Below are 24854 nucleotides of genomic sequence, written 5' to 3' on the forward strand. Positions count from 1 at the left end.
CATGAAGAACCTGCCAGGGACTAAAGGACCTCAGCAGCACCTGATGAGTTTAGTGGTAAAAAGCATTGTGGGCTCAGTGTTAGAAGGAAACAATCCCTACACACTCCCTGAAGAGTGGGAATGCCCTCCCCCCAACCAGGGCTTCTAAAGAACAGCAATCTGCTAACTAACACAGATGTGCCAGTGCTCATCTTCCCTTTTTTTTTCTATCTTGTGATCCTCAATGGTTGTGCAGACCATTCAAACAGTCCATCATTAGATGGTAACACAGGCTGGGCTGACTGCTGAATTTCCATATGAGATAATGGAGAAGCATGAATAACTTTTTTTCCCCGTCCCCTCTTCCCACATCACACCACAAATGCCTGCTGGGTGGAGCAAGGGCATAAATAAACTGGTTTTGATTCATATAAAAGCTGAAGAGATAAAATCAGGAGACAAAACCCTCTTCATAGTATAATGGATGCAAAGCACACAGGTTTCCTGAAAATTTTAGGATTTCCAATGAATAATCAAATACACTCAAGCACTCACTTATGTCCTTCTTAAATGCAATAGTTTTTAATTTTTGGTACAAGAGACTGAGATCCCAATCTGCCTATATACAAACAGCACAGAATTACAAAAAGAAAGTTTATCTAAGTCAAATTTCTTAATTTTTATTAAATTCAAAAACTGCAGGAAAAAAAATCACAAGTTTCTAGGTACAAATAAAAACAAATCAGCTGAAATAAAATGGTTGTCAAGTTAAAATCCACTTTCCATAATTTTCCCTTCCTTGCTATTGCCCACAGTATCATCTGAACTCCTAGAAGTGCTTTAGAAATCCATTTTATCTCACCAATAGGATAGTAAACTGTAAGTTTACTATGTAAAAAAGCAAACTGCTTAGGCACAAGGTGGCAGAAGACATAAGCACAAATATCAACCATGCTTTCCTTAATTTGTCAGTAGAAATCCAGGTGTGCTACAGGCCTGCATGGCATTGAATTCAGAATGTCAGAGCTTACTCAGTGAAATAAGGGCTTTTTTTTTTTTTTTTCATTTGTGTTAACAGTTTGTTGTGTCTTTTTTTCTCCCATAAAACAGAGAGAAGCTGTTAAAGTCAGTGGTATACCTTACTGTTCAGTGCCAGAGTTCAGGCTAGAAGAGTGGCAAAAGTGACAAAATGGGTTCCAGCACCAGAGAATGTAAAGTAGACAAGCTGTAGTGTGAAAAAGACTGGTTCATACTTGTGTTGTCAGTGTAATTAATAGTCTGGCGACCACCTGCTAAGACAGCATGACAAGCAGTCACATGCTATTTGAAGATATCAGCTGGGCCAGGTCATCACTCTCCCAACAGAGCAGTGATCAAGGTGAACAACTAATGTCTGCTGCTCTTCCAACTACACCTAAAGGAACTGTTAAACAGAAAATTAAATCATAACAAAATTAACACAAGTGTTGTTCCACATTCCAGATTCTACCTTTTACCCATCACTTGATACTTGCCATTCTAATAACAGGTGCAGTTCCACTGTCATTCATAAATACAAAATTTTATTTGCACTTCATTAGTTTAGAAAGACCACAATGTTTTTCAATACCACAACATTCAGGACACACCAAGTTATTCAAATATGTATCTACTGATTTACCACAGCTAAACTAAACAGTGCATTTAATAAAAGATATACCAAAGATATAATTCACAAGTTCATTATCAGACAAAATCCTAACACAGTATTTGCTTGATGGGAATGATTTCCACCATTAGGAAAGAAAATAATTTTACCTTAGGTTCCCTTCCCCCAACCCTACAGATGTCCAGACAAAAATACACATATATATTCCTTAACACAGGAAAATGTATCATCTTAATTTTTTTTTTTTTCAAGAATTTGTCTAGGACAGCAGCATTGCTTTTTATACCTTCCTTTAGAGCTTGAATATATCTCCATTCTTTTATTGAAACTTAATGATTCTTGTAACCAAATTTACGTTTATGCAGAAAATTATATATGCTATTTCAAAGTGCAATCTTAGATCTGCACCAGGTGTGATGTCTCGGTACACAAAGAAAGGGTGCAGCATTAAACAAAATAAATAAAAGACTGCCAAAAATTAAACTTAGCTTTTCAATAAATCCAGTCAGCAGAGGATGCTACAGCCAAAAATGTTTTCACTACATTAAAAGGAAACATAATGCTGATTATGGAAGCTTTGTACATAAAGTCCTCTGTTTTTAAAAAATTTGTCTTTAAAATAGTTAGCAAAGCACCATATACTTATCTTCATACCAGAAGAGCTTCTGCCTGCCTGTTTATAATAACAAAGAACTATTACAACATTTATGTCAAGAATAGGTATAGATTTAATTTCTCCTCCTCCTCAACTGGATGTGTGGCAAACCCCCACCAACTGTACAGTATTTATAACACTGGGGCAATGAATGAAACATCATTGTGAGGGAGAGGGGTAATAATTAAATGTTATAGTTGAATCCTACATAGGATTGCATATTTGCATATTTACAAGTTAGTGTGTAGCTCTGACTCGAATAACAAAGTGCAACGAGAAACTGCCAAATGATTGTAGTGCAGAGTAGTACAGATACTTCCTTTACCCTCCTGCTCCTATTTTTCACTCTGGAGGAAGTAACAAGTCAACAGCAACGGACATGTGGCCTTGGGGGAGGCAGTTCTGGTGGGATTTCTGGCTCTGGTTGCAGGGACAGGATACTGTTGGACAACTCATTTCTTATAACATCCAGTGGCATCTTAAAGAAAAGAAAAATCACCTGTAAACAGTCATCTGCATAGAAAGAACTCATTTCAAGAGTTCACTGACAGTCAATGCCTCAATTTCAGGATCTTTTAGATCTTACTAGTGAGATGCAGTGGTCAACAGTCTGTGACTGCATCATGCCCACTATATGTTATCCAAGATTTTCACCTGACAATCTGTACTTGCTCTCTGTCCTCCCAAGCATGTGCAGTCATTATTTAAACATTGACCACTTGTGTGACCAGAGGAATACTACCACCTGAGTATTTTACCTTTTTCAGAATGTCATCAACAAGTTTTAGAAATATTTCATCCACATTAAAATTATCCTTGGCGCTGGCTTCACAGAACCGCATCCCAGTTATCTGCTGTGCAAACTGATGGGAGAGAAAATAAAATAACTCAATGAAAATATGTGCAAACAGCAACAGATAGCAAATATAGCCTCCTCATAAAACCTTTAAAAAAGTCCCAAACACACAACTTTCCCCAAATCTGTGACTGTACTCTAATTCAGTTAATAATCCTGAATCTGCATGGTACAGCAAATATTGCAACATATAGCTAATTTTTGCTTAAAGTAAGTTTATTGGAAAAGCATTCTGCATTTGTTCAGACTTACATCTGAGAAATTCATGTATTCAGTTGACACATATTGCTGCAGACTGCCAAAAAGTAAGAACCCAGAACAGCTAATCTCAACTTTATTATTCAAAATGTAGAAAAGGGAAGTAAAGATGCAAGAATTAGCCTTGACTCCAAAAGTCTAGAATTAGCCTTCACTTCCAAATGTTTGTGTATGCCCATACTGACATTGTTCTGACCAAGATGGTGCTGAGTATCACACTACAACAAACATATACTCTTGCCATGTTCCTTAACACTTTTGGGGTTGCACGAGAACAAAAGGAACATGAAAGCAAAGGTGAGCCAAATAATCAAGCAGGGCTGTTGCCTGACCAAAAATGGTACTGAGAAGCAAACATCTGAAAGAAGGCCCACAAAGATTTCCTGAATAGAGATAAATCTCCATTAGTAATTCAAGTCTTCACTACCCCTTCAGAGCCCAAAAGGAGGATCCCCTACACTACTGTACAGTGTAACCCAACTTGTAGCTTACTCTTTCTTCAGACCAAAACCACACTACTCCAGCAGGAACACAGATAAATGCACTTTATATACAAATAAACACCATATGGATTTTGAGAGACCACCACCACCACTCTTAATACACTCCCTGCATCCAAAAGTCTGAACAAGGGCAGCCATGGACCATCAGCAGCAATGCCACAACAGCTTTGCCTCTATACCTGTCCTTACCTTCTCTCCCTGCTGCCGAGTAATCTCTCGATCAACTTCACAGTCCAGTTTATTTCCAACTAATAGAAGCTCTGCATCTTCTGAAGCATACTGCAATTAAAACATTTCTAATTAACTAAACCTAGAAACGTAAGATTTTGTGACACAAACACAATACAAAAAAAGGGAAATTCCTCTACTAAATAAGGAGTCACACTGACAGAGTTTATAGGTAAATGTTCTTCCCAGCATTGTTTCAAAAATTTTCAGCTTTTAAATTCCATTTTTAAAACGTGACTTGAGAACTAGCTGTTCTAGTTTATCTAAGAATGAACATAATGACCTTATTTCACAGACAGGAAACAAACCCTCCTCCCCCCACTGCACAGGTTAATGAGCAGTGTTACAGATTTTCACTGACACTTCTAACTGGGACAATTCTAGTTCAAGAAAGCAGGAGTGGACAATCATTTTGCAACAAAAACACATCAATGTTAAATCCTGGATAAAAGACATCACTGAAAATTAGCTGACAGTAGTTTATTAATCCTAAATTGATGACGCAAATTTCTTTGAGGGAAAAAACCCGCTTGTTAAAAAAAGCATGTAAAAATAAAATACTTAAGGCATACCTTATCAATCATTTTCATCCATTTTGGTAAATCATCAAATGTTTCCTTCTTGGTGATATCATACACCAAAATAATTCCCTTGGCACTTCTGTAATAAGCTGAGGTAATGCTGTTGAATCTCTCCTGACCTGCTGTGTCCCTAAGAAGCAGCAGCAAACAGTGGCACAAATATTTCACCAATTTGCAAAGTACAGAATAACTTTGTTTACATTTTAATAATACTCCCCCCCCCACATTCATTAGAGACACTACATTTCCTTCTACATGTGTGAATGTCAGGAAAAAAAAATGGAGCAGTACTTTCAATCATAAAAAGTTTTCACATTAAAACTTTATCCCATACTAACTTCACCAAGAAAGGCCACCAAACATTTCTGTATGTGTCTGAGAATGAACCTATCCAATGAAAATGTACCAGGAGATAAAACCAGTTCTGAGTTATTGGGGTTTGCTGTTTGTGGTCTTTTGGTTTGGTTTTTTAACAGCCCTGAAAAAATTAATGGATACATGCTTATCAAACACATCCAGACACCCAACTATAAAATGAGCAATGCACTGATAATTTTGATTTGAGCTTTCAGACTCTTTCTGGATCAACCACAGCAATACAGCCACGGTTCTAAAACTACTGCAGAACCGACTGGCACAGAAGTGAATGAAAAGAGTGAGCAATCACTAAGTGGTAAAACTTTTGCAAGTAGGTACCTGACTTTCACACTTACATCTACTTATCTGAGGTGTGCAAGTAACATTTCCGTGCTCACTGTCAGCACTGTAGGTATTTCAGACATTCACACTGGAGGCTATTTTCCAGCCATGACACTAAGTCACCCATACTAGCTATGGCTTCTGTTCCAAAGTAGATGAGACAGAAGGGTTATTTTTTACTGAACCATGGAAGCTTTTGAACTGCTTTTAATCACATCATCAAGCCTGCCTAGGGAAGATTTTTGGCAGTTATACTAAAAAAATAGCTAGTGCATATCCTAAGTCTTAAAATGTGACTGGCATCTCAACTGGAAAGTAAGTTATATGGTGCTCCAAAGTGATCAAGCATTTGCTGCTTGAGTTCAGCCTCCAAAGTCAATGGGTAATTTTGAAATTTCTCTGTTAGAACAAGTCAAAAAATGGATCAAAATTAAAAGGGGAAGGAGGAAAATTGTGTGCATGCGTGTTGCGACTCAAAAATTCAAAATGAATCCTTTTCAACAGTCACATTTTAGACAAAAGGAGGAGAATGAACTTGGGAATGAGATTAACAATGGAGACCTGAAACACTTGTTACCAAAAAAAAAAAAAGTCATGTTCACAAAATGCCACATTCATTGTCCTGAAGATTTAATCCCTTTAAGGTCTATGCACAACAAGCAGCAGAATAAACTACCACAAACCTAACTCTTCATACAATTTTTAGGAATTTCAAGAAAGCGAGTTTCAAAGTGAAGTACTTAACTTTCCCCTGAAATTGCCACAAGTGTACTTGATAGCAACAAATATCTGCTAGTGATTTTTATAAAGTAAAGCAGTGTCCACTGGAAAAAGATTTGGAACCTCTGCTTCATAGCCTGCAGGAAAATAATGACTTCACTGCAAGCCAATGACACTGCAACATGGGGCAGAAGAGAACAAATTCCTATTGCATCCATTTTTGCTTTATTTCTATTCAAATCCCGTTTTCAGAACTTTAGAATTACATTCATACAAACCTCTGGGACCCTACAGAAGATGAAAACAGGTAGCCTGTTTCAATAAGGTCAAGCATCAGTAATATTGCAGACCAGCTTTAGATGGTTAATTGGTTGCTTTCTTATCACTAATGAGGCATTTTTTCTAAAGCAATACAAGTTCTGGCAGCTGAAATTATATATATATATTACTCAGATCACATAACTCTACATTCTTTTCTATTACTTCTTTATTATGGTCAGATTCATTTTTTGGAAAGTCCTTTGGATGTTCAGTCCATTAAAAATTTAAAAATTTTAGTATGAACCGTTGATTTTCCACATATGGATAACATTGCTCTAGTCCTTATGAACAGAACGCTCAGAATTATGACCTCGCAGAGCAGCCCCTGTCATCTGCTGCTAATCCAGCCTACTGATCAAGTGTACTGGGGATGGGATTTAGCTCCATCATTCTGAGCACATGTAACTGCATGGCAGGTGGAAGGGCATACCTCAGGTGGGAGAATACACCAATTCTATCTTTGCTCAGAGCAATGGGAAAAGTTGCTTCTTGGTTTTGTCTGTTTGTTTTGCTGGCCGGTCTTTTCCCTCTTTTCTGTGCCCCTAGTGGAACACAGATATAAAGGGGGTATTTCAGAGTCATCTGTCTGTGCCTTCAGGTGAGTGCTAAGGACTTTCAGGAACTCCATCACAGGGTACCAGATCAGTAAGTTCATAAATTATAAACACAGAGGGGAAACAAACACACAGATATTCAACTACACTCCCTGAAGCCAGTCATCAGTGCACTGGATAAGTAGGCCACAAAGAGAACTATGCAACATTACACAACTCTCCCACTCCAGCTATCTCCAATCCCACATTTCCCCATGCCTGCTGAGTGCTCTATCTCCAAGTCCACCTGGTACTATCGGCTTCTCCTTTCTCCACAACACCCTCAGGCTCTTTAAAAGTTTATAGCATTCCTAGGCTTGCTGCACCCTGGGTTCCCACTAGTGTAGGTCCTTCACCCAAATGTCTCACAACCTGCAGTCTGGCTTGCTGGCTATTTGGGACACACCACATGCTGTGGCCAGTTTAAAACACCCATGGACAGCCTGGCTGCCCACTACCTATAATAAATGGCTAGATGACCATTGACTGCCACCTGAATCACGCCAATTACAGTGGATTAGGCTTTCTTCACCTTGCTTGAAGTCACTGACTGCCCCACACTTCACCTCTCCTGCTGCAGCAGGTGGAAATGAAACCAGTCAGCAAGTTTCTGATTGAGAGCGTGATATTCTAACCCTTATTTCCTTTGAAAAGTGGAAGAAAATAAGCTGAATTTGCTGTCTCTAACATTACCTTTACATTGTATTAGTCTTCAAACTGTAAGGTGAAAGTTGGAACACTATTTCTGCAGTAAGTAAGTTTAGAATGCAACCCCAGGCTACCTAAGTAAACTACAGTTTGAAAAGAGTATCAAGTTGATCTTTAGCATGGAAAATCTCATCTTCTACCAGCTGCTATCATATTTTTCATGAAAATGTGCAGCAAATTCTTCCAGTGTTGAGGAAAAAATGACAACCCCTAATGCAGAGCTAACATTAAAAGCATATCCAATTTCAAATGCCTTCTTCTCACGTGCAGGGCTGGAGCAATTATTCTCGCTATATTATTTTTGTGGATGTATTACCCTCCTGCAGCTGGAGTAACTTAGTAAGGATAGCTACTGAAGCACTAGTGGAAAGCTGGAAGAAGAGATGACCACTACTTAACCAGGCTAACAGTACGTAACTTCATGACTTTCATGAGCGATACTAAGTGCTTTATTTGCTCTGGTCAGAATCAACACAACAGCATAAGTCAGTTCAATTTAGTTCCAATTAAATTAAACTCCAGAAATTCAAATAATAAATTAATACAACCTAAACAATGACTTGGCATAACTGAAAAAAAATCTAATCAGACTACTTTTTTTTTTAAATACTAAAAGCAGTTTTCTTCTGTTGATTTTTTTTTTCCAATAAAGTTTTCTAAATGAAAAGCATTGGTCTTTCTAATTTGTAATCAGAAACATGCAGTGACTCCTCGGCAGCTATAATCTGCAATTACAGAATCCAACTGCTTGACTGTTTTTTGCTTCCAAAACAGAAACTAGACATCACTCCAAAAATACAAACATACATAACACCAAACAAAAGCAAATAAAAAAATTCCACACAAAGCCCATTTTCAAGTGTTGACTTGTCATGTTCTATGGCACTGTATAAAACACAATACAAATACACTTAATCTTAATTAAAATTGGTTTGGATAATTTCTCTTTTACATAAATGTTCCCTGTGTCTATCTAAACCAGTTGAAACAAACATATGGACAGACTCAAAACTGTCTCTTGGCTCTCCAGTTAATGTTTTATGAGTGGTGAAGTAGCAATAGAAGTGAAAATATTTTGAAACTTACATAAAAATTTAACACTAATTTAACCCTTTCACATGCTCCAAGCTTTTATGGAATCTACATGCAATATTTTTAGAAACACTTTAAAGTAGTTTTAGAGGTTAATTCTACCTGTCAAACAGATTTTTTTCCTCCCATAAACCACAAATATATTTAACATCTTTTATTATAGAAATAATTTATTTCAGAGGTACTGAACCAAAGAAACTACATTCTTATATATTCTAGGACAGTGATTTTCCAAGACAACTGTCTCTTAGAAAACCCAGCAGGCAGAATGTGAACTTTTTACGAGAATGCACTGGTTTGAAACATCTTCAGAAACAAAGCAAGCTTGTTTTGCTCCCAGGTTGCTGACTACCTTAGGCATTAAACCTGTAGAGGCATCAGAGAGCTCCCTTGGCTCCCCAGTGAGGAACTGGGCTCAGTGGCAGGGCATAACTGCTTCCCACAACCAGGTCCTTCCTTTCAGAGGGGAAGCTGGAAGTGACCATGTCAGCTGCTTGTGTCAGTGACTGCCCAGATTACTCAGGTGAGAGGGCACAGTCAGGCACCTGCCTGTCCTGCTTCAAAGCATCAGTGAGGGGTTCTTATTATTTGATCCAGTTTTCCAGCTTTGAAGCACTGATTCACAGATGCTTGGATTTACCTGGACACTTACACTATCCAGTAGTTCTGGTTACTCTACCTTATGGCTTGAGCTGCATGCAGGCATTACTTCTCACAGGACACAGGAGCTTGTGTCAGCCTAGAACTGCAAGGCAGAAGCTGATTTACTGTATCCTACCACTTCTGGCAACCCAAGGGGCACTACTAACTGCTCCACATGGCACACAACAGGTGGATACTACTCTCATGTTTTCAGTGAAGCTCTATCATTACACAATCTGAGAAGTAGAAGGTTGTTTCCAAACTGGAAGTTGGGGAAATAAGGGAAGCAGGGACCAGATAGGAAGCTAGAGGTCAGAGCAGACACCTCCGTGATCCTCAGGGCACAGTTGCCAATTATGAAAGGAACACAGGAGATAAGCCCTTTTGTATTCTACTCTCCTAACAGCAGCAGGTGTGAAAGCTGCTTTCAAAAGGACATCTTGCACACCTAATTGCTTGAAATATTCAACACAGTACTGTTTTAATGCATCTTTTGATAAACTCAAGTGGTAGAGCTTTGTGGAAAACACTCTGCTGATAGCAGTCAGGGGAGAGACAGGTCAAGTGACCATAAAAATACCAAAGTGAAACTTTAAAAAAACCTCTTCTTGTTTCACTCTTGAAGTAGAATCACCAGATTACTAAAAAAAAATAAGCAAAATTGCATGCATTGAAATGTACCTTTAGTAATTTTAAGAAAACAGATAAGCGTAACTTCAGAAATTATCTGTTCACTGAATAAAATAGTTTTCTTGTAGTAAAGTTACTGCATTCAATGTACATAAGACTACCAGAAGTATGAGGCAACTGAAATTCTGTCACTGTGTAGGCATGAAAAGAGACTGACTTAGCCATGCAACTGAACTCTGCATTCCTAAACTTCCAAGTGTTTGACTTGGTAGACTGCTTTCCTCTTCACTCTAACCACTGGAGGTACAATAAGGAGCTGAGGGAGCTGCAGTTGTTTAGCCTGGAGAGGAGAAGGCTCAGGGGAGACCTTGTCACTCTCTACAACTGCCTGAAAGGAGGCTTTAGCCAGGTGGGGGTCGGCCTCTTCTCACGAGTAACAAGGGACAGGACAACAGGAAACAGCCCCAAGTTCCACTAGGGGAGGTTTAGATTAGCTACTAGGAAAAAAATCTCTTCACCAAAAGGATTGTCAAGCATTGAAACAGGCTGCCCAGGGCAGTGGTTGAATCACCTTAACAGACATGACCCTTGGGGACAGTGTCTAGGGGGGGACTTGGCAGCACTGGGTTAATGGTTGGACTCATTGATCGTAAGGGTCTTTTTAAACCTAAATGATTCTGTGATAATAAGAGTTTATAGGTAGGCCCAACAACATACACAACACAGTTCAGAATTCATTAGCAAAAGTCGTGCTTATCTAATTGCGTTTCTGAAAAACTGGAAGTATGCCAAGGCAGTTTTAAAGATTAAGTATAACAACAACATTTTAACAGCCACTGTTGGAGACAAAGTGACACTTAGGAGCAGGATGTCATGTTCATGAATTTTATCATATTTTAAAATATTATCTCTTTACATTGTGTTTTCCTTGCCATTTTAGTAGGGTTTCCCACAGGCATTATTATCTCATCTTAGCAACCTATGAACTTTTAAACTTAATTTTTGAAGTTTCCTATATCCTACTAGCATATTCTCAATATGTGGAAAATAATGGTTTAAACATCTCTTTTCCAAAAAACTTAATTCCTAGAATATATTTATTCAACATGAGAATTGTTTTTATAAGCTTAGCACATTTCACAGTACAAATGCATATTAAGCATACATTAGCATCTCCACATCAGAAATTTTTGTTACCTCTGTCAGCTTCAGCAGACCCTGGCTAACAATTGCTGGCTCAACTGCCAGTCTTGTGGTCATAGGTTTCCAAACAGGGACAGATGAATGAAGACATGCCACTAACATTCAAGTGTTAGGTGACTGATGAGACCAAAGATGAAGCAGCAGTTAACTCAGAGGGAAGCAAGACAGACACATGGTGTGACAGACAGAATTGATGGTGACCTGCCAAGAGGAGTTAGTAAACTGAATTCACTGCATCTATGTAGTAAAGAACAAAAAACTACCAGAAAATCCCAAAAGTGTAATAAAAAGAAAATTTAGAGCTTCCCCCCCCCATGGATTGTTAGCAGTTTAAACAGTTTAACTACAATGCCAATTATGCATCACACACTGTTAATAAACCAAAGCTAAGCTTCTACACAGTAGTATATAAGATTAATGTATAGAACATAGCTGGTTTATTCTCTCATAATTATGTTTATGTATTGTACTGCTCTGCAAAACAAAGGAGCTGTTAAGCTCAATAATTTCTAAACAACAAAAATTGTATTTATCACTAACATGGAGAACCATTACCAGAAAACACATAGCCTACTCCAGAAAGGAAGAGTTTAGCTCAGACATTGAACTTCCTGTAGTAGGACATCAGTACCAGTAAAGGTACAGTCTTATTTGCATGAAATTGCTTTATTTTTCCATGCTGTTTAGAGTGGATATGATTTACTTAAGTCTTGAATGCCCTTCACTTTGAAGTTATTTAAAAACAGCGTCAAAGAAACAGCACTACCTATACCAAGTTTTAGAAAAACAGATTAGAAAATACTTCACAGTTGCTTTATGATTGCTGTTACAATGAAGGTCAGTTTTAATCAGTCCAGAAAAACAAAGAAAACAAAATGCACTTTCTCTAATGTCTATTTAACACAGTCAACTTTTGTTGTTTGTAGAACTCCTATTTCTTGTGTAGGTGATGTCATTCTTCCAGGAAAAGGGGCTCGAGGCCTCTGTGATGCATTAATATTTCAGTAATTACATTCATGCCCTACTTCTAACTTTATCTCTCCTTCTCCTCCTTTACCCTCACAAAAATCTAAGAGCTATTTGGTTTTGTTTAAGTCTTGTGGGGATGGAGAAGAGAAGTAACAGGGTAAGAGCTAAACCAGCTTATAACAGTTAATAGTAGTATTAGACAAGCATATTAATTCATGCTAGAACATAAAAATTAAAACATACTGCTGGTTGCATGTTTGTTTTACTTACCAGATTTGTAATCTAATTTTCTTTCCTCTTAGCTCTACTGTTTTGATTTTAAAATCAACACCTATAAATAAAATACAGTAAACAGAAAAGGAGGAATAAGAAGCAAAAGTAATGAGGGTGTCATTATTATTTTTTGATACTTTTTATTTTAGATCAACTTGTAACAGTCTGAACAAGCAGAAGGGTTTGCACCACTATGGGTCAACTCAGGAACATCATGGGGATTTGACAACCACTATACAGCCTATGAGCCATCCAATTTGGCAACATCACAACATAAACCTTCCACTTCATGCAAAATTTCCAGCAGCAGGTAAACCCAACACAACAGTAAAACAACAGGCACAGTACGACTGTTCCTCTCCTGTTCACCTTGACTGTCAAGGATAAGCCTGTTCTACTTCCAACTGGCACAGATGCCCTGGAGGCATGGAGCAAAACCAATCCCTCCACGTCAATTTTGCTGTTTGTGAAGCAGGAACAATACAGGTCTGGCTTCCAGGATGGATGCTTAGCATCTGTAAAGTGCTGCAGCAGAAGTGCTGGACTTGAGGTTGGTTTATAAAGAAGTTTGTCAGCACTGTCATTGTTAACTCCTACAAATATTTATTAGCAAACTTCTTATATTCAAAGAGGGTATTTGACTTTTAAAATTTATTTTATACCTGTATGGTATTTTTATTCGCCACCTCAAAACTCCAGTCACATTTTGAATGCACGCTAAATATCAAAGACAGAACCACAAAGACTTTGTTATACAGAAAGATTTTAACTTCTATTAAAAAAATAATGCTGGCCACCAACACAAGACATACTGTGGTCAAACAATACTTAGACACAAAAGATTACCACCTTAACTGCAAAAATATTTCAGGGAATAAATGTCCTAGAATATCATAGATTTGTAGATTGTGAACCTGTTCATTTTAGGATACATTTGTATGAAGATTTTTGTTTCAGTTCTTCCTTCTAAACATCATCCCTCCTAACAGTGCTAAATCAAAAAGGGAGAAATAAAAAGACATGAGAACACGGTTCAGACCCATACACTCAAGCAATAGAAGCATAATGTGTTGGAAACACTTTTGCTATTTCACATGCAATTGTAAACTAAGAACAGGGATGAAACTGAAGAGGAAAAACGGTTTTTATTTTCTCAAACAAAAACTACACATTTTCCCAAAGACTACCCGTGGTAAAAATCTGATGTCCCTGCTAATATTAAGAAATGAGATTGAATTTTGACAGACGGGGCTGAACTTGGCCATTATGTCCATACTTTTAGTTTGCAGAGCAGGTGGACATTGTTCAGTCAGATTAAATAAATGAAAGGATCACTGACCTTCATTCTCATGTGTATTGATAAAACTAATTGTCATCACACCATGACATTTGTTCTCATTCTCCATGTCTGTAACAGTGTCTAGCACACTTAATCACCAATTCTTGGAGAGCTATTCAAGACATAGATGCCTGTACTTCACTTATCAACAGGTATCTCATTCAAACCCCAGGAGTGAAACTGTTAAACTGATTTGTACTAAACAGTCTAAAATTTTAATGGCAATTTTCAAGTATTCATATGCAAATTGACAAAAATACTAGAATGATTAAAATTTCAAAGAATTTATTAATCCTAACTTCAAGAAATCTTTTTGTACACTTCTGAAAAGCAGCTGTCTGCTAGTGCAGAAGCAGAAGAGAAATGACCCAGCTATGTTCTAGTATCCAAAGTGTGCGAGAACTCTTGTAATTCTATTCTAATAATGGTATATTTTTAAAGAAACACATCCATTCCTACTGTTATACACCTTTTCTCTATATAAATGCATTTAAAATATAAAATGCAATTGTCTTAATAGTCACAACCTTGTCTACAAGATAGTAACTTTACTTAATTAACTGTAATTGCTTGCCTCAAATCTCTTCTGTCCTCAAGGAAGTTTGAATATAACTGCCCAGACATCTCAATCCCAATTCCCAATCCTGCCATTCTGTCATGCATAACATATTATATGATTTGCCATTTATCTGATATTAAAAAAGTCTAAACCATCTCTGATCCCAAGGTGAGTGTTAAAACCCCCACAGGGATTTCATGAGTGTTTCAATAACTACAAAACCGAAATATTTTTATTTTTATGAAGGTGGTTTACACACTGCTGTCTTACACAAACCAAGAAACAAAAAGCCTTTGCTATATTTTTAAAAATGAAAAATAATGAACTATGGAGAGAAAATTCAACTGTTGTAGTAAACCACATTTTCAACTTGGGACTTCCTGGGACTGGAAGGCACAATATATGAATAAAATGAAGTAGAAAAAAAGCCTACATATTAAAGAGATGGTTTCAAAATAAATAATATGTCAACAGCATTCTTATTTTAAAGGCAGATCTTTCTGTAAATCATCTTAAAGTTATACCATGAAATATTTCCCTACTGTGAAATTTTGCAAGGAACAACACATACAAGTAACAGTTTTGGAAAAGCAGACAATCTTCTACAGAATTGTTTGAATCATTTAATACTTAAGTCAGACAGAATGCCAGAACTGTGCAGAGGTTGCTCAACTACTTTTTATAATTAGTAATGCTCTGCAAGCATCAACACAATACCAAAAGCATCATGTCTGCCAATACTGAAGGAAAAAATCAGGCAGCTTTCCTTTTGCACACGAAGAAACAAATTCCTAAGCCTGTCAGGTTTCATTAGCATGTTTCACCATAGACTGCCAAAGCCAGTGCTTTGAGTTTACATACAAATTAGTAATTCAATTAAAACAACAACACAATAATTTGTTTTCCACTTCAATTTCAAATATTGCATTGAATTAAGAAAAAGGTCAATGAAAGAAACTATTTAGCTTGACATATGTTAATGGAAATACCTAAATGAAAAGTTTTGCTATCCATACAATTACTCCAGCATGGTTTTATATATAGTTCAATAAAATAGAAGAATCAACAATTACTCTTGACAACTCCATTAAATCTGAAGAACATATCTTATAAAAAGAAGTGATTTTAAAAAGCTCTCTTTAGCTGCTACAACACCAGCAAACTATCAGTGGTTTGCATGCTACCTAGCTTGCATTTGAAGGCCTGCTGGCTAATTTATTGTCAGTGAATAAGGAAATATATACATGCCAGGAAATCTGACAAGTGCATGTGCTTATGACCATACTGAAGTGTGCCACTTGCCAGGTCACAGTGATGTAAGGGGAACCAAAAGGCTTATTGCAATCTCCCCTCCCATTAAAAAGCCAGCCTTGTCTCTATGTATCAGGCTGGCACGGAAAACAGGCAATCAATAATTTTCCAGATTTATTACACTCAGACAACAAGTAAATCCAAATCACCATCTCTCTTTTTATAAATTAAAATAGTATGTGTTTTGGATGTCACATTTTGACCCTCATTTTTTGCTGGAAAGGCCTTTTTCAGGAGTCCAAACAAACATCTTACAAGAACTAATGAAAAATGCATGAAAATACAGATCTCAGCCTCTGGTTTGGGTTTCTGATTTTGCACTTATTTAAGCATTTGAAGGTATACTGATTGAGCTTGCTCTACAACTTAAAACTGCAAAGGAGCAACTCTTCTCTCCCCACAGCCTACATATATGTCAAATAAGGCATTAAGGACAGCACCACTAACGTGGTGTGTATCACATAAGTAAAGGATTTGCAACATTTTATATATACATTATAACCATATATATATGGTTGTTCTTAGTAGCACATGAACTTTGGATGAAAAATATACTTTGTGCAAAGAACATATATTACAACATGCACTCAACTGAAGCTATGCCTGCCTCCTCCAGGAAAAACAAAGGGCTACTAGGATAGAAGGGTTTAAAAGTATATTAAACACACAGCCAAAGAACCCATCTGCACTCTTTTCAAAACTAAACAGCTTTAAAAGAAAGAGAACAGAGACTCCAAATAGAAGTTCTAGGTAAGGGCAAGTCACTGAGGATGACATCTCTTGTCAATGAACCAAACTTGAAACTGTTTCAAACTCAAGACTGAAATCCTATAAAAATGAAACCTAGCCCAGAACTGACTACAATAGGTTAATTTCTCACCCCAAACAGGAACTAGAAGTTATCTACTAAAGCACAAACTGAAATACAACTGGGTGCAGCGTTTCTTTTTAAAGCTAAAAGTATTTGTTTAGAAATAAAATAGCAAAAAAACTTCTTACTATGCATTTTGTGTTTAAGTTTGCAGTATTTAATTTCTTTTCATAAGAGACAGAAAAAGAAAGTGGAAACAGTTTTGCTTAATGCACACAGAGTGACCTTTCAGTGGACAAGATTTCCTGGTAACAAAGTTAATGGAAGAGCTGGGAAAACAAATGCAAATAGAGCACAAAAAAACCCCTCCAACTAAAATCAATTCCAATGGATTCAGTTTTCAGAGGCCTATTAGTGATTTGCATCAAAGTAATTCAATCAGTGAAAGATAATCAGACCGTGCTTAAAGAAACACAATCAGTTTAAAAATTCAGAGGTCATATACCAATTAGCCATCAAAACAGACATATAATTTGAAGACTATGACAGGTTATTTAATTTGGACATCTGACAGCATAATGCAAAAATTTTTCTCACTTATGCTACATTCAATAACTGAGGTCACATGAGTTTTGACGTAATAACCATCTTTATTAGTCCTGGTCTGTAACTCAAACAATACAATACTTACACCTATCCCAAAACTGCCAAAGTCAATGAAAAGATGCTCAAGAGCATGCCTTCTGATTACTATCATCTTGAGTGAGGGGGGGGGAAAGCAATCCACAACAACAGGTACATAGGGAGGACAGGAAAAGGTTATAGAAACTGTTCCCAGGAAAAAAAGCCCAAACCCATTTTGTCTTATTTTAACTGAAGCTCTAGGGCAAGCAGTTAGTTTTTAAAACACACCAAAGTGAAAATGCCTCTTTCAAACTGCATGTTATAAATTAAAAAATTTTAAAGAAGAGATTTGGAATCATTTAGTGCTAAGTCAGATATAAGCCTGTGTGGGGATTATTTTAGAGGCAGGTAAAGTACATTGTCCATAGAGCTTCAAACATGTAATTCTAGAATGATTTAACATGCAGACATTTGAGACTGCTCGCCTAAAATAAAAGTGCACCCATACCTCAACTGGCAACTGTGCTACAGACTAGAATGAAACAGATACCAAGTATTTTTCTTCTGTATAATATACATGCAGTGAGTAGATTTTGAAGGTGTACTGTCAAGTGATTTTTTTCAATACACGTCTTCTAAACATTTCAGATGCTTGGTACTTCCCAATTCAGTGAGAATGGAGAAAATTGTAATTTCTTTACATTCTTGTGAACAGTAAAATCATAAGGCCTTTCAGAAAATGTAGGCTTTTGACACTATTTAGGATACTAAGTTCAAAGCATGCACCAAAATGTTGGTGAACAGAATGAGGTGGAAGAAGAAATTGGAAGAAGTGTTTCTCTGTGGTTTCATGAACAAGACTTCTTTTCAAACTTCTGATTATAAAACAGAAAAACACACTGAGCTACTGGTCTGCAACTACCTGACATGAAAGGAAAATGGAATGGAAAAAGAAAGGTTATTTCACGAGCAACACTATTTAGAAGGCAGAACCTATTTCAAAATCAGACTGAAATTAGCATTTTGTTTTGAGTATCAAGTTTCCCTCTCCTTGGGATATCAGCAGAAATAAGCTGTAGAAGTGTTGCTACCCAACTTCCAGAAGTCCCGGAGAATCATATGGCCCTATTTTCTTCTTTTTCTTTGCTACTGACACGCTCAGCTGTTCACAGCAGAGACTGAGTCTGACAGCTGCATTCCAACTCTCCTTGCAAACCAAGCTCCCCATTTGACACCATTCAAGTGGCCTCTTCACTCTGCCTGTTGTTTTACTTGCGTATTCTCATATATGTCCTGACTAGGTGCTACAAGGCTCTCTGACACTCCTGTAGTGTTGATATAATCCAGTGCCCGAATATTTCTATCAGCTGAAGTTAACATCTAGTTTATAAATGAAAAAAACAAAGTCAACTTCAAATTTACTCTACCTTGTAACCTCTTGTTAATTAAAAACCCCGTACCTTCACAAAACCCTGTTCCTAAACCCTAATAATTTGTATTATCTACCTACATTTTCCTGCTTTAAATTACAGTTTTGTTCACTTATGAGGATTCAAATGATTATGCATAGCAAACCATTGCTGACTATACTAAATGCTGTAAAATATACTTAGTTGACACATCTGAGGCAAACAATGACTGGCCAGGTGTTTTCACTTGCTGGAGTCTCTATGTTGTCTATTACAAGTGACTACACTGCTCCTAAAGGTAAAAGGCAGCTTCCAGGGGACACAGGCTTCTGTCATAATTTGCACTGCCAAAGACAAACAAGGAGGTTCATCCATGCTCACTGATTATCTTAAGGTCTCGTGGAAGACAGAACTGTTTTTCTCTGTGAGTTTCCAGCCTCCTGCTCTTCTCTGTTTATAGTTTGGCAAGAAACTACAGTAGCATCATTAATAAGGTATTGGTACGGTTTATTTACACCATTCTGCACTAGTCAAAAAGCCAACACATAAAACCAGCTGTATTAACACCCTGGATACACGAAAGTAAGAACAGTCAATTCTCAAAGAAATACTTATCCCTCATCAAAACTTCCTTTTATTTATACAACAGCAGAAATTTCTCACCTTGTGTTTAGAGCTGTTTCTTGATTAAAGTAAGAACATGTTACTTTGTCACGATGTGGTAAACTAAGAAAAATCTATTTCTACTCTTTCTCCCCTCCCCCCACACCAAGTAAGCTTTCAGTGCCATCTTATTGAAGGGCGAAAAATTTTGAAAGAAAAATTAAAATGAATTATACTTGTCAGAGAGTCCACAGGCACACAAGTGTATCAAAGAGAGAAACGTTCTTCTGGTTCACTCAGGACGATTTTCTGAAAATTTTATATAGATTGTTCTTCATCTCAGATCACATCTAATTAATAAATTTATTTTTAAGCCATAATTTTGATTTACTGAAAAAAAAATCCAAATTATTAGTAAGCCACATAACTATGTTTACAGTGCTGGTAAGAATGAATACTGATAACTAAAAAGATTGAGGAGCAACTTAAAGGGCAGTTCTGAAAAATGGCAGGTACTTTGAAAATGAGTAGTCTGATACTTTTAAGTGAAAATAATTATGTTATGTGACAAGCTTATGGGAATGAAACTGAACACTTACGCTGTTAGCCCACATTTTTTAGGGATAAAGAGAATGAAGACAGGTTTGAATTGTGACAGAAACCCCAAGCATATGTATACATACATATAGAAAGATATATATGTGTATATTTGTACATCACATATAAATATCTATATACTGAAGACAGAAATTGCCTTACTTAAGAGTATTCTGATAAAATACAAAGCTAAAGTTTTCACTATTGTTTTCTGCACTAGGAATTTTGCAAGGACATGGGTATTTTAAAAAAATTAATAGGAAAAATACCACTTGGAAGGAAAAAGCTATGGACCTCTGTAAATCTCAGGAGTTTCCGACTTACATATCATTTCACATGAAGGTGAAACAAGGTCAAAGAGCATTTCTGTGAAGTCGAAGGAGTCTTGCACCACAGTGCATTTACATGCCACTGATCTGGATCCCCCAGGCTGCTGTTAGCCCAGCACAGATCACAGGTCACTAAATTCCCATCCTGACCCACAACAAACCTTCCCATTACAAACTCCACCTATTATTTTGCTTGTAAATGAGGACAGAAGGAAGCTTTAGTGTTTACTACAAGTGATACTTTGGTTTCCTATGAACAGCTGCTAAAAGAGCCAGCAATGCACAAGGCACATGAACTGCACCAGCATTATCAAGGGCAAGGCCTCTTTCCTGGGATGATTTTAGACCTGGTGAAAAAGAGCTGAAAGACAAGACTAGTCTCAAGAGACTTTACATACTGAGCCAGCATGTAAAAGAAAAGCTGAGGAGCTCAACTTGATTTGAGGGACCAGGACAATCAGCATCCTGAGAGGTGAGTCAGTACAGGGCCTCAGGTTTGGGAGAGCAGGAACCTCAGGTTCAGAGAATAAAACCCAGAGAGAAGTGTAATAATAATCTGTGGCAAAATTAGATCGACAGGAAATACTGCTGAGTACAGAATTCTGTAGATCTGTCATGGAAGAAAAACAGCAGAGACACCAAGAATGAACTAAGATTTGGTGGATTAGGTAGGACATACAACCATGAGACTGAGCAGTAGCTGGACAGACGCTGGGAAGAGAAGAGTCCATTGAATATTACATAAAGGGACTCTGATGAAAAAGAGGGCAAGATAGCACCAATAAGATATAGATATATATATATTTAACATCACCACTATGGAGATGTGAATTAGGATATCTTTTAGGACAAGAACTAGTCAGGGAAGAAGCAGAGGCAAACACTTTTTCTTCACCCCCATCCTTGAATCTTCTTACAAACGGAGCAGTGAGTATCTACTACCTGTGGAAAGATCATCCTTTTCCACACCATATTTGGCATATTTTTTTTATTTGTCAACTCTGGAAAACCTTCAAGTGATAGCTTTGGATTCTGCTCCTGTGTGAATAATGCAGGTGCATGGGGTGAGGCAACAAATAATAAATGGAGATCAAATTTTACTTTAAAAGTGTAGATTTATATTTGTTGACACAGCTAATATGCCAGTATTAGCCTTGAACAAGTTATCATTCCATTACAGAAAGACAGTGGATTTAACACTGGCATGGAGAGAGTAATTTTTACATTTTTCAAAAATCAGTAAATATTTGAGCATACTGGGTATTCTCAGTGCTATGTAAATAGCAGATTTAAGGAGACACAATATTCCATGCAACTAATTTCATGCCCAAAATAAATACATCAAAAGAATTTTAGATCAACAGCACATTGTGTACCGTTATGAATAATGTGCTGAAATCTGCCAAGCTATTTTTGAACACTTTCAAAGAAGTTCCATATCTGAGCTGAGACTGAAGACATGTTGATGTGTTTTTATTACAGAATTTTCTTTACCAATCTGGCAATGTAGTCTTCTTAAATTAGCATTTAAATACTGTATCTTTCTTAATTGAATCCACACCTTCCCTTTTCTGCAGAAACACTCCACTTTTCAATGACACGGCATTATTATCAGCACTTAGGGACAGGAGACAGAAAAGGTCTTTGGACATTTGCAATTCTTTCACTGTTGGAGGAAGTCCTCTGAGTAGCCTCTGCTTTCATACAAAAGCTTAAGGTGCTAAATGTTGTTCTCTTTGTCCTACACATCCACAGGTTTAGTATAAAAGCATGAAAGTAAGGTTGAGACCATTAATACCAAGGTAAGGAAATATGTGTTCCAGCATTCCATTTTAAATACAGCTTTGCTAATATAAGGTACATAAAAGAACATGCAGTTTTTTGGTTGGTTACATAGCCTTTTCAAATTAAATCTCAATATATATATTCAGTTTACATAACTTCCTCTGAAATTGGATCAGTCACAGGGTTTTCACTGATGTTTCAAAACACATTCTCCACTTGCAATTCTTGAAAACCACTGCAGTTAAGTGGTGACAAAGGAAGAGCTTTAGGATTTCAACTGTGTATTAGAGGCTGAACTCAGGTTGTTTTGGAGTGTGGGTTATTTTCAATCTATATGAAATGTAAATAGCAGAGGTTACTTTTTCTTAGTTTATAGTGCAAAAAAAAGCAGACTATGAGCTGACTATGAAAAGCTCTTTCATTTAGCATTCAAAAGATCTGGGGGAATCTCAACAGTTCTCAAGTTTAGTCTGAGGACCTTGAAAGAATGCCATTACTATTGAGTCCTTCTACATGTATTTTGGCACAAGTTGATTTCTCTATGCTCCTTTATGTTGGCACAATTTGTACAACAAAATTATGTAACCTTCTGTCTAGGAGCGTATCACTACTTATTTCCTGTTTTTTCTCTAAAATAAGGAAGCTTTTCTACTTAAATCACTGTCTCAGTTATTTAGGAAATCAGTTTTGTTCAAAAGGCACCAGCCTGGAAGTCTGGACCGGGGTCTAGACCACCTCCTCTCATTTCCCAAGATTCACAGCAGGAAACTAACCCCAGTTACAGAGAGCAGCCCAGACTTGAAGCAACCCTTAATGTGGGTCAACCTAAACAAGATGCGGGAGAGTTAAAAACAATGTCTAGACCAGGAGAATGTATAAAGAATGCATTCCTCTATTAGTTGTACTTCAGTTGTACTATAAATTTAACTAATCTGCTCATCTAGAGAAGCCATCAGCATTTCTTCATTACAACACATCCCTTGAGCATTAATGCCTCTGATATGCTATCACTGTCTTTCTCACTTCTCCAAGGTTAAGTTGCCAACTTCAAATCAAAAAAATTATCAACATAACAGTGCTACTCTGCACTACCATATCTGGATTCTTAGCCTAGGAAAGAATTAAATAACCGAAAAAACACATATTAAAACAAAAGTATTAGTAACTGTGCATTATTTTCTTATTGGAAGACTGTTTTGGATAGTACTAACTCAGCTTCCAAAAGGCACTACAATCACTTTTCATCAGATGCTATAAACTTCCTCACATTCCAAGCTACAATTAAGTTAAGCATACATATTTTCCAGTGACACAGACTTTAACAACCACCTTGCTGCAATACTCAAGAGTTCAACTCCAAGGATAGGACTCTAATAACAACGCAGGCTAACTAGCTTGTTTTCCTCCCTTTACACACTCGTGTATTAAAAGACAGTAGGCATTAAATTACCTCCAAGACTCGCACAGATGACTAAACCATGAATAAGACAGCACACTACAGAACTAGAAGCTTGCTCTCTAGTTAGTTGCATGAAGAGCCAAACACGCAGTGTTCTCAAGAAACAAAACATTAACCTCGGATCTAACATCACAGGGGGTTCTTCATGAAGCCATAGCAGCCATCTGGAGTTAATGTGACTGCCGTCTGGAAGAGTAGTAGAATACACTGGAAGAGTACACACTGCAACTTTTCAACTCCTGAAATACTTCTGTCTCCTTACACGCAACATCTAAGATTTAAGCACAAAAACCTGCTTTACCAACCATGCCTAATTTTTTGTTTAAATTGTTTGCCGTTAGCAAGGCTGAAACAGGACAGCCAGCAGCTTCTCAGAACTCCCAAAGGTAACTAGGACATCCACGATCCTTCAAAGAAGAGCTGTGAAGCCCCTGAGCTTCCCACGGCCGAGGAACCCGCCCGGGGAGACCCAATCCCGCTGGCCTGGGCGGGAAGGGGACGGGGACCACCGCGCGCCCCGGAGGAGCGAAGGGTCTGGGAGGGAATGCCTGGCACGCGGAGAGCGGGCCCGCACTTAGGGGAGAGGCGGGACAGGGGCTGGGGAAGGGCGGCCGCCGCACCGAGCCCCGCGTTCCCACGGCCGGGCCCCGAGAGCACAGGGGGGAGGAGCGCCCCCTCCCCCGGGACGGGACGGGACGGGACGGGACGCGCTCCCTTACCCACGGTGGACTTGCAGGCCTCGCAGAAGGTGTCGTCGGTGAATCGCTCCATAAGGCTGGTCTTGCCCACCCCCCGCGACCCGATGATGATCACCTGCAGCTTGAAGTCGGCCGGGCGCGGCGGCTGCTTCCTGCGGCGGGACTGTCCCCCCGAGAGCGCCGGCGACCCCGCCGCCGAACCCGCCCCGAGGTCCAGCCCGCCGCCCCCCGCCCTGCGCTGCGGCAGCCCCGAGCCCGGCTCCATCAGCGACGCATGCGGCGGCGCCGCGCTCCCTCCCCGCCCTCCCCGCCACCGGCGCCGACCACTGCGAGGCAGGGGGAGGAGGGGGCAGCGAGGACGAGACGCGGCCGCCGCCCGGCCCTGCCCGAGGGGAACGGGAACAGCCACAGGAACGGGAACTGCGCCGCCGCCGCCGCGAGCGGCGCGCCCAGGCCCGCGCCCGCCCGCGCAGCGCCCTCTGCCGCGCCGGAGCCGCGGCCGGGCCGCGCCGCAGTGCCGGGGGCGGGAGCGCCCGCTCGTCCTGCCCCGCCCCGGCCGCGCCGCTGGGCGCCCCGGGACCGGCGTGGGGAGTGTGGCCCGGGGGTTCAGCATTGCCCCAGCCCTTCCTGGGGTGAATCGCGGTGCGCTCTGTCGCTGCGCAGCCAGGTCTTGCTTCGAGCTCCCAGTGGGACCTGCCTCTGCCGGGGCGGCCGGGTCTCCAGCGGAGAGGCAACGAGGATGGTTGAGGGATTGGAGCATTGCTCTTAGGAG

At 38.8% G+C, this 24854-nt stretch overlaps 1 protein-coding gene across 1 annotated transcript; it reads right to left on the reverse strand.

The window, feature by feature from the left end:
* Positions 1–633: 633 nt before the first annotated feature.
* Positions 634–24518, reverse strand: RAB12 (RAB12, member RAS oncogene family). The gene is made up of 6 exons (XM_069004456.1): positions 24104–24518; positions 12556–12616; positions 4700–4838; positions 4089–4178; positions 3041–3145; positions 634–2760 (listed from the first exon to the last, which is right to left on the reverse strand). Exons 1-6 carry the CDS (start codon positions 24345–24347, stop codon positions 2647–2649), a joined length of 753 nt encoding a protein of 250 aa, XP_068860557.1. The 5' UTR covers positions 24348–24518; the 3' UTR covers positions 634–2646.
* Between the last annotated feature and the right edge of the window lie 336 nt (positions 24519–24854).

This window comes from Aphelocoma coerulescens, chromosome 2 (genome assembly GCF_041296385.1).
Source record: "Aphelocoma coerulescens isolate FSJ_1873_10779 chromosome 2, UR_Acoe_1.0, whole genome shotgun sequence".
In the NCBI taxonomy this organism is placed as follows: domain Eukaryota; kingdom Metazoa; phylum Chordata; class Aves; order Passeriformes; family Corvidae; genus Aphelocoma; species Aphelocoma coerulescens.

Bases quoted from the DNA above. Each gene is read 5' to 3' on its own strand.
- RAB12 (XM_069004456.1), bottom strand. From the start codon at position 24,347: ATGGAGCCGGGCTCGGGGCTGCCGCAGCGCAGGGCGGGGGGCGGCGGG. The intron at 4,839-12,555 runs GTAAGTAAAACA...GCTGCTTCTTAG, and splicing joins AAAATTAGATTACAAATCTG to GGACACAGCAGGTCAGGAGA. The intron at 3,146-4,088 runs GTAAGGACAGGT...CTCTCCCATCAG, and splicing joins CTCGGCAGCAGGGAGAGAAG to TTTGCACAGCAGATAACTGG.